This window comes from Manis javanica, chromosome 5 (genome assembly GCF_040802235.1).
Source record: "Manis javanica isolate MJ-LG chromosome 5, MJ_LKY, whole genome shotgun sequence".
Classification (NCBI taxonomy): domain Eukaryota; kingdom Metazoa; phylum Chordata; class Mammalia; order Pholidota; family Manidae; genus Manis; species Manis javanica.
In genome coordinates this window covers 5,569,229-5,578,844 of record NC_133160.1, presented here as the reverse complement: position 1 = coordinate 5,578,844, position 9,616 = coordinate 5,569,229, and the positions used below count along the sequence as shown (strand labels likewise).

General features: G+C 50.3%; 1 protein-coding gene across 1 annotated transcript; it reads left to right on the top strand.

The window, feature by feature from the left end:
* Positions 1 to 325: 325 nt before the first annotated feature.
* TFAP2C (transcription factor AP-2 gamma) lies at positions 326 to 9,160 on the top strand. The gene is made up of 7 exons (XM_017648638.3): positions 326 to 620; positions 2,198 to 2,683; positions 2,799 to 2,850; positions 4,034 to 4,250; positions 4,795 to 4,913; positions 6,587 to 6,731; positions 7,632 to 9,160. The coding sequence occupies exons 1-7, from the start codon at positions 573 to 575 to the stop codon at positions 7,915 to 7,917; spliced, it is 1,353 nt and encodes a 450-aa protein (XP_017504127.1). The 5' UTR covers positions 326 to 572; the 3' UTR covers positions 7,918 to 9,160.
* The last annotated feature ends 456 nt before the right edge of the window (positions 9,161 to 9,616 follow it).

The following is a 9,616-nucleotide window of genomic DNA, read 5'->3' as shown; positions in this document are numbered from 1 at the left end:
CGCTCTAGGCGAAAGAGGGGCCTCTTAGGTATTTGGATTCCGCAGCCAACTTTGCCAGTCTCAGGTGTGCATGGTGGGGGTGGTTGATGGAAGGGAGGCAAGACAGGAAATCCCGGCCTCGCGGGTCCGCGGCTGTCAGGGAAGTGCCGCCCACGCGGCTTGGCTGCTGGCCCCCCGAAGCGTGGGACTCAGCGCGGCGCCCGGCCGGGGCGCGGGGCGGAGCTAGGCTGGGACTGGCTGGGGGCCGCCCCGCCCGGCGCCTGGGCCTTCGCGCCGGCCCCCAGGGAGGAGTTATGATAATTTCCTCATTAAGGCGCTCGGGTCCCCCGGCTATCGCTGGGACTCACGGCGCGGGCGCGGCTACCCAGGTTTCCGGCAGTGGCTTCAACACTCGCCGCAGCAGCATCTACGCTCGCAGAGCCGCTGATGCGCGTCCAGTGATCCGGACAGCGAGGCCCGCGCCCGGCGGCTGCAGTCTCCTGGCCACCGTGACCCCGATTTTGGATTTACCGCTCGGGGGGTGGGGGGAACCTGGATTTAACTGGCGATTGTTTTGGGGGACGTCCGACGCCATGTTGTGGAAAATAACCGATAATGTCAAGTATGAAGAGGACTGCGAGGTGAGCTGGGCGCAGGGGCACAGCCCGGCCCCGCCCGAATACAGTCCGGGAGGCGGGGGCCACTGCACCGAGGTCGGGGGTGAGGGCGCAGGAGCAGCCAGCAGGCACCCGCCGCTGCCCCTCGATGGGACGGGGTCCACTTTTCCGGACACCTTCAGGTCCGTTTTTCCGGGGGCCCCCCTTCCTGAATCGGGCCTTTTCCTAAATGTCTAGCCTCGGGAAGAGGGCCTGGAAAGAGAATGGCAGATCCCACCCACAAAGCTTACCGGTCGGTTTCATGTGAAGGAAAACCAGACGTTCTTCCCGTTTTCTCGGAAGAGCGCCCCGTCTACAATACTTAGACGCGGCTCTTACGCACGAAGTCTCCGTCCAAAGGGGTCAGAGGAGGCGACCTGCCGGCGACACCTTTTCGGAGTGTCTCCTCCGGCAGGCTTGTCACCTGCCCCGCTGCCTCCTCGGGGAGACAAGAAAACAGCATAAGTTTGGCTTTCAAGAGAAGTGGGGGCTGGGGAGTGTTGTGGGGGGGCCCTGAGGCCAGATGGGGCCGTAAGCGCTCGGGAGTGCTCCAGCCTGTTGGACAGGTTGGGCTAGAGTTCCGGAGAGTGGGAGGGAGGGAGGCAGCGAGCGGGAAGAGGAAGACGCGGGCGGCGAGAGGCGCGCGCCAGGGCGCTGGGAGAGGGGCGCCTGGGCTGGGGGCGGGGGACGCGGGAGCGCCCGGCGCCCGTGGGACCTCAAGGGGCTACCCTTGTTTGTAGTCTCGGACATTTCCACTAGGGGGCGACGGTGGCATGTTTCTTCTGTTTCGCCGCTACCTGTGACCTCGGGAACACATGGAGACACGTCCTTTAAGGACCGCCGTGGGGCGAGGGGACGTGCGCAGCCAAGGTTGCCCAGTTTTGGGGCTCCGTCCTTTTGTGCCCCGATTTGTGAGGACACTGACTGTGGCCGGGCATGTATCACTTTTTATCCGCACTTGGTCGAAACCCCCCAGTAAGGGTAGCCCCGGCTGCGGGGCTTGCTTTCTGGAGTCCTGCGGGCAGTCCTGGGTGGCAGGCCCTGTTCGGGAGTGCCGCCCGGAGGTCTTTGTCCCGAGGGCGTGGAAGGGCGAGCCCTGGGGCGGGGGAGTCCCGCGCCTTGCGGTTTATCAGCGCGGGCCGCTTCCCCCACCTTCCCTTGTCTCGGACGCCGACATGTGCGGGCTGATGAGCCAGCGCGCGCTGCACCGTGCGCACCGCGTGCCCGTTTCCTCTTCGGGCCCGGGTCTCGGCTCCGGCCTCCCCTGGCACGAGGACTGGGGCTCGGACTTGGCGCCTCATAGCGCCTTGGGCGTCGGGGCGCCCAGACCTTCGCCGCCGGGCTTTGCGGTCGCCTCCCCCCAGGTTTCTGCTCCGCTCCGATTTATAACGAACCCCCCGGGGCCCATTGCTTCTGGGCGTCCTCCGGCCCGAAGGCGGGCCTCGCGGGTCGGTCCGGACGGGTGCGGCGGGTCCCCGGAGGCGGTCGGCTCTCTCCGCGGCTGCGGCGAGTTCGCGGGAGTAGGGTTTCGTATTAACCGGGTCTGCGTCTCTCCCTCCCAGGACCGTCACGACGCGAGCAGCAATGGGAACCCACGCCTCCCCCACCTGTCCTCGGCGGGGCAGCACCTCTACAGCCCCGCGCCGCCGCTCTCGCACACTGGAGTCGCCGAATACCAGCCACCCCCCTACTTCCCGCCTCCCTACCAGCAGCTGGCTTACTCGCAGTCCGCCGACCCCTACTCGCATCTGGGAGAAGCGTACGCCGCTGCCATCAACCCCCTGCACCAGCCGGCGCCCGCCGTCGGCCAGCAGCAGGCCTGGCCGGGCCGCCAAGGCCAGGAGGGGGCCGGCCTCCCCGCACACCACGGGCGCCCGACCGGCCTGCTACCCCATCTCTCTGGGCTGGACGGTGGCTCCGTGAGCGCCCGCAGGGATGCCTACCGTCGCTCCGACCTGCTTCTGCCCCACGCGCACGCCCTGGACGCCGCGGGCCTGGCCGAAAACCTGGGGCTCCACGATATGGCGCACCAGATGGAGGAGGTGCAGGTGAGCGGCGCCTGGGCTCTGGCCGCCCCCTGATGGACCACTTCGCCCCACAGCCTCTCAGCTGCCCTAGCCTAGCTCCCTCAACTTAAAGCACATTTTGTCGTTTCTCCTCCAGAACGTCGACGAACAGCACTTGCTTCTGCACGATCAGACTGTCATTCGCAAAGGTAGGTAGTGAGTAAAGACCTTTCCCCCCTCTACGACCACACATTGTACCGTTTCTTAGCGGGCTGGGAAGGTGATAGGGGACCTAAGGGCAACGTAAATAGTAACTTCGGTGGGGACATTCGGTGACAGACTTGGGACTTTGGTGTCGGAAGCCACCGTCGGGGACTTGAGGAGGGTAGGTTTTAGGAGTGAAGAAGGAGGGGATTTCTTTCCATCCTAAATGAAAAAGGATGCTGATAGGAATCTTAGGAGTTAGCACTTAGTCTCCAAGTTTTACTCCATAGATTTCTCTTGGAGAACGTTAGTCCTTAGCTCTGTGGCTTAATTTGGGGGAAAAAACACCAGACGCCTTAGTTGGGTGGGTGGTTCTGTGACGATTTTAGTTGTTGAATGGGTTGATGAGATTTTATTTCTGACTTCAAATACTAATGTGGTAAGGCTCCTTAATTCTGACCTGAAAGAAGGTTTTGGAACAGTTTGGCCTACCAGATACAGAGAGCCTTTAAGATCAGGCTGGGGTGAACTGTCAGAGGCTGGGATTAAATAGGATAAGAAGGAGGGGATTGAGGAAATTGGATTATTTGGTGAGTGAGTGGCTCATGAAATTAAACTGGGTAGTGATGGGATTACCAGCCTGGTTTTTTGGGAAATGGACTCAACCTAAGTTAAAGGTAGTTACTGTGTCGAAATTAAACTGCCTAAAATCAACTGGGTTTTGAACCAAATCTCAGGAAACAAACCATCTCCCAGTATATTTGTAACAAAGCAATTTTCCTGTAGTTTTAAGTTCACTGTGAATAGTTGGCCTGAAAAGTTTTCTGCAAAGGGTCTGAATGTGTCCTGTGATTGTGGCCATTCGTTGAGTGAGGGGAAAAAAAATCACCGATTATTTAGTATTGAAGCAGTCTTCTGAAAACAAATGTTCTAATTAAACAGAGTTTAACAGTGGCCAGGAAATGAAAATCCTCCATGCTTGGGATCTTGACTAATTAACTTCCTGAGGTGTTGACTTGTGAATTTCATATTTGATTATCTTTGAAGACTATAGCTTAAAAAAAAAAATCTGTTTGCCATTGATAGTTTAACATAAGAGCTCTTTAACTTTTGTTAGTGGTTTGGAAAGGACTCTGCCTAGGCGCAGTTCCTCTGGACTGACTGCCGACGTCTGATCTTCATTCACAGGTCCGATTTCAATGACCAAGAACCCCTTGAGTCTCCCTTGTCAGAAGGAGCTGGTGGGTGCCGTGATGAACCCCAGTGAAGTCTTCTGCTCTGTCCCTGGAAGATTGTCTCTCCTCAGCTCCACGTCTAAATATAAAGTGACAGTTGCTGAAGTCCAGAGGCGACTGTCCCCGCCTGAATGCTTAAATGCTTCCTTACTGGGAGGTGTTCTCAGAAGGTACATGGTGGGGGGACACATTCTGAGCACCATGGTTGGGTGGTTGAAGGCGAATAATAAAGGATCAAGGAGGTATTTTTAACATTTCTGTAAGTTTTATACTTAACACTGAATTCTAATCGGCTCCGAGTTTTAGTATGTTCTCTTGTAGAAAGTGCCAGATGTAGAACGAAGTGCTAAAACAGTGCTAACAAATTATCATTTTATTCCACGTATGAAGTGGTGTTACCTGCATTAAGGAAAGAAGAGCTCCATGGGTATTGTTTCCCCAGGGTGTATTTTGGGGGCTGCAGCAGTTATTAAAAGTATTTATGTGTTCCAGTACAATTTGAAATGCTTTGTGATTAAAAAAAAAATGTTGGCAACGCTAAGAAAGATTTTTGAATTTTACAGGGATTACTTAAGCCAGGAGTCCCTGTGTTTATGGCTCGATCCACATAATGTAAATAGGCTTTGACAATTTCCAGTTTTGATTGTAGCCCTGTAGGAATTTAGAATTGTAAAGTTTCTTGAGAATAGACACAGTTAACTTTCTTTTACGCAGAGCCAAATCTAAAAATGGAGGCCGGTCCTTGCGGGAGAAGTTGGACAAGATTGGGTTGAATCTTCCAGCCGGGAGACGGAAAGCTGCTCATGTGACCCTCCTGACTTCCCTGGTAGAAGGTCAGTGAAGCTTTGTGTTTTTAGTATGGGGTATGTTGTGTTCTGAATGGTTTTCTAAAGAAAAGCATAAGAATAGCTCTTAACTTGGTCACAAGTACAGACCAAGGTGGTTTTACCATAAGTTATTTACAAGGAATCATGCTAATTTTGTCCAGTAAGTTAATACTTAAATATGTGACAGCCTAAGTATCCTGTTCTGGGTTCCCCAGAAAATCGTTAAAAAGAAATTGGATTTCCTAACTTAAGACATCACACTACATGGCATTGCCATTTCCTGTCATAAATGAACCAGTTTTTGAAAGATGCAATTCATTAATTGAGCACTGGTTCACCTTTATAAAGCTGCTTATTTATTGGTGAGTAGAAGCACTGTTTCTGGTTTATGTAGCTGTGGAATATTCGGATTGTGATCCAAAAAAGGGAGGAGTTGGGTAAACCCAGATTCCCAGTCCTAAGAGAATAGACTGAATTTCAGTATCCTGAGTGGCCCTGCACCCCCAACTTGGAAAGTAGCCAAGAACACAGTATAGACAGTTTCAAAATAAAAGGGGACCAGGGAAAAGTTGATAGCTTTTAAAAAGCAAAGACAAACTCATTTTTGCTGCACACACTTGAGACTCATCCTGAAGGCTGGAGAAGCTCTGCTGCTCAGCCTAATCAGCAGGGTGCTGGGCTCTGGCTGAGGGCTGGGGGAGCCCATGAGGGGTGGTCTGCTGTAGCCAGGCAATCTTTTGAACACTTTCTTTCCCTGGCCTGATGGCGCTTCTGCGGTGCTGAAAGAGACTTGGCAGAGCCCTGCCCTACCTTTTTATGAGTGTCGTGGAGGTCAGGGCAAGGAGAAAGGAGCTGCCTGTTAGCTGCCTGTAGGGGAGCAGCTGTCCTGCATGGAGAAGAGTGGGTTCTGTGTGCGTGGCCCATCAGTGTGGCTCTGCTAGGTTAACTTACTAGCTAGGCAGGGGTGCTTGGATAAAAATGTGTGCCAGAACAGTGGTTCTGAGATTCTGAGTTAAGGGCTGGTGGGCAGGTTGGGGGTACCACCATCTAGGTTTTGGGAAAAAAAAACTACCAGCTCTGCACCAAGGAGCCAGGACTGCCACCTCTAGGGGAGGGGACTCCTGTAGGTTTTTCCCTCTGTTCCCCAATAACGTGGACAAAGTGGGTGGGTAGTCCAAGTTGGTAGTTGGTGCTCTTAACATTCCTAATAGGAGACACACTCCTGCCTTTCCTTCTTAAAGAAACATCCAGAGACTTGCCCCTTTCAGGAACAGGGCGTCCTAGCTTAGAAAGTTCAGAGTCAGACTTCCATACTTCCATAAAAAGAAACGGCCTCTTTGCCAAACATGCTCACCTCCTTTAAATCTACCTAGTGTAGCCATTTTATTAAGAGAAAGCATGGGTGTGGCTCAAAATAATCTGTTAAAGTACAGTCACCAATTTCAGGGTCATCTTTGTTCTCACACCATCTGATTTCAGCCTCAGTTTCTGGGGGAGTACGTACTGAAAGTACCCTGGAAGTTTACCTCTCCACTGTGCTGTGTGCCCTGTATAGGATTTCATTTTAGAGTGCAGAGTGGACTGGCAGGCAATTAGGGCTTGGGAAATAGGAAGAGGATGGTTTGCTAATGGTGGACACAGCCATCCTAAAGCCTGTTGCCATTTACTGATTATCTTAGGTGAGGCTGTTCATCTGGCGAGGGACTTTGCCTATGTCTGCGAAGCAGAATTTCCTAGTAAACCCGTGGCTGAATATTTAACCAGACCTCACCTGGGAGGACGGAATGAGATAGCAACTAGGAAGAACATGCTGCTGGCTGCACAGTGAGTACCCAGACTTGAATCTGGTGATTAATGGATGCACTGACCTTGATGATGGGCCAGTCTAGGCCCTGATGCTCAATAAGTGCCCCTTTAGTGCAGAGCAAAAGAAATCAGCCAGGGGGCTTCTGCTTGAATAGCAAATGCACTAACTTCGGGTATGATTTAGAAGAGGTAGGTTAAAACGAATGTATTAGTGCTCGGTAATTCAGCTCAGTAGTTACACCACCCTTTCATTACTGTGTTTGCATATCTTACATAAATGTGTTGAAAATAATGTTGTGTCGAGTCCAGTGAAGATTGTGTGCCTTCTTTATTTAATAACAAGAACTCACTGTTACTGTTTTGTGATGTGATCACATGAGATTTGTAGGAGACGAGCAAATTACATGTCCTGAAAATGACTTAAGGCCACTGCACTGTTTCTCATAGAAACCAGCAATAAATTGACTTTAAAATTGTGGTAAATGAAGCGGAACTAGTCAGATCGGGAAATGGGGCAAATGGGAGTACAGTGAGCTGTGTAAAAGGAGTGAGTTTCAGGGAAAGGCATGATTCTCTGGGATCTGGACAGAATTGGTTTGTTGGACCCCACTTGCACCACTGGGGCTGGAATCCTGACCCCACCTCTTTCACCAGTCCTGGTGACCTTGACCAGTAGACGGGATTAAGCCTCTTATCTAATTGTAGTGGGGATTAAGTAAGATGGTGCTTGAAGAGAGTCTGTGCAGGGCCTAGCACCTGATAATAGGTGCTAAGTGCAGCGATCGGCTATTCCTTTAAGGCTAACGTGGCTTCTGCCAAAAGCTGTGATTGCCATACAGGTGTCGGGGTAGTTTGTCTTCTACTCTTCCCCCGTCCAGCAAGATGAAGCTCACAGGTGTGTGTTGACTCTCTTCATAGGCAAGTTTGTAAAGAATTCACAGACCTTCTCAATCAAGACCGAACCCCCAACGGGAACAACCGGCCCACCCCAGTCTTGGAGACGAACATACAGAACTGCCTGTCCCATTTCAGCCTGATTACACACGGCTTTGGCAGCCAGGCCATCTGTGCCGCCGTGTCTGCTGTGCAGAACTACATAAAAGAAGCCCTGATAGCCATAGACAAATCCTATATGAATCCTGGAGACCAAAGTCCGGCTGATTCTAGCAAAACCCTGGAGAAAATGGAGAAGCACAGGAAATAAAACCAGGGGCGGATAAGGGCTGAAGAAGTCTTGAAGGAAAAGTCTCCAAAATCGCGCTCAACCCGGACAGATAGGAAACCCCTCTTGCCTGAGGGACAGAGTTTGATACCCACCTTCCCATTAAAAAGGCCTCGGTTAATATCCGGATGTTTATGTGCCCTTCTGGACTCCTAGTATTATTTCTCTAGCGCTGAAGTGTCTCCCTTAACTCTGGACAAGTTATCAGAAGGTGACAAGTACTGGTTCTTTATTAAGCATATATATTTTTTTAATCCCATTCTTCGTTCTCTGAAAGTGGTGCTACAAGTTTTAGAATATTTTAAATAAATTCCCTGGGCTAACAAAAAACCCAATACGTAGTTGTTGAAATATCAAATTGATGTGATTCAGATCAACAATCAGTGTTAAGGCAGTGGCTGGCTTTTATGTTCACTAAATATTTAAAGTATTTATCTAGCTTCTTCAGATACCAAATGTGTGGTAGGAGGCAGAGATTCTGCTTAGCAACTAGTTAATAGGTGGTATTTGACACCCTTTAAACCCCTTGTTCAAAGGGGGCCTTTGGGTTTTATGAAACTTGTAGAAACAAAGCCTGCTGACGATTTTAAGGTTTTTTTCCTTCCTCTTTTTTTTTTTTTGGTAAGAAAACCTATGAGCGTTAACTCTTCAAATGGGAGACTTTTTGAAATGACACCTTCCTTTAAGGTACTGAAGCTTTATATGTGTATTTATTTCACATCTTGGTTTTGAGTAAACTTGAAGAGGACAGGCATGGAGTGTTTCCTTGCTGCCTGTCATCCCCAAGTCACCTAGGAGGCTCTGTGTTTTGAGAAACTGCGTTGAGTGTACAGATTTTATTTATGCATAATTTAATGGGGTCTGTAAATACGGGTGCGCTTCTTAAGACCTTTTGAGAAATGGGATTTGATTTTAATAATAACTTTCAAAGGTGATGGGGTAATCTAAAACACATCTTTAGGTTTTTATTTGTGTGTACACAGGGTATTAAGAATTAGGAGGTTGCTGGGCTCTGTTCCTGATGTGGAAGATTCTATTTCACTGAAGCTCTGTTCACAAAGCAATAACTTTGTGTTGTTCCTGTGGGGTGAATCCAAAGCTGAGTGTGTGGTACGGTGTGTGTGAGTGAAACGGAGGTTTGGAATTGAGCTCCATGCCTGTAAACTGTTTGCAAACAATGGTCGTGTATATGATACCTGTATAATAAAACATACTCTCCGTAGAAGCCGTGAAAGTTGGGTTATAACATGATTTTTTTGTCTCAAAGATGAGCGGAGTTGTGGCAGAACTGATTTATGGTTTGACTGTGGTGTTTAGCTAGCAAGGCTGGATTAGGAAGGTTGTGTCTGGGGGGATCTGAAGTTTCATTCTGTCCTTTTTTGCATGACTGCCTGACTGCTTCAGGTTGTTAATGGTGGCCCTCAGCTTGGTGTGGTGCCCCTCCCTGCCACCCAGGGGCATTGGGAAGCATGTGAGGGATGGTTTGTTGACTGTAAGCAAGAAAGTCAACAAGTTTTGGATTAATGCCTCTTGTGTAAGGCTACCCTGTTGAGAAGCTACGCAGCAGTAGTTGTCTGATTACACATGGCTTAAACATTTTGAGAAATTAATCCATCTCTGGAAACACACTACTACACAGCTATCTAGGCGTTCTAATTCTTGTCTGCCAGGTAAATCAGAG

Bases quoted from the DNA above. Each gene is read 5' to 3' on its own strand.
- TFAP2C (XM_017648638.3), top strand. From the start codon at position 573: ATGTTGTGGAAAATAACCGATAATGTCAAGTATGAAGAGGACTGCGAG. The intron at 4,251-4,794 runs GTACATGGTGGG...TCTTTTACGCAG, and splicing joins CTGGGAGGTGTTCTCAGAAG to AGCCAAATCTAAAAATGGAG. The intron at 4,914-6,586 runs GTCAGTGAAGCT...TGATTATCTTAG, and splicing joins CCTGACTTCCCTGGTAGAAG to GTGAGGCTGTTCATCTGGCG.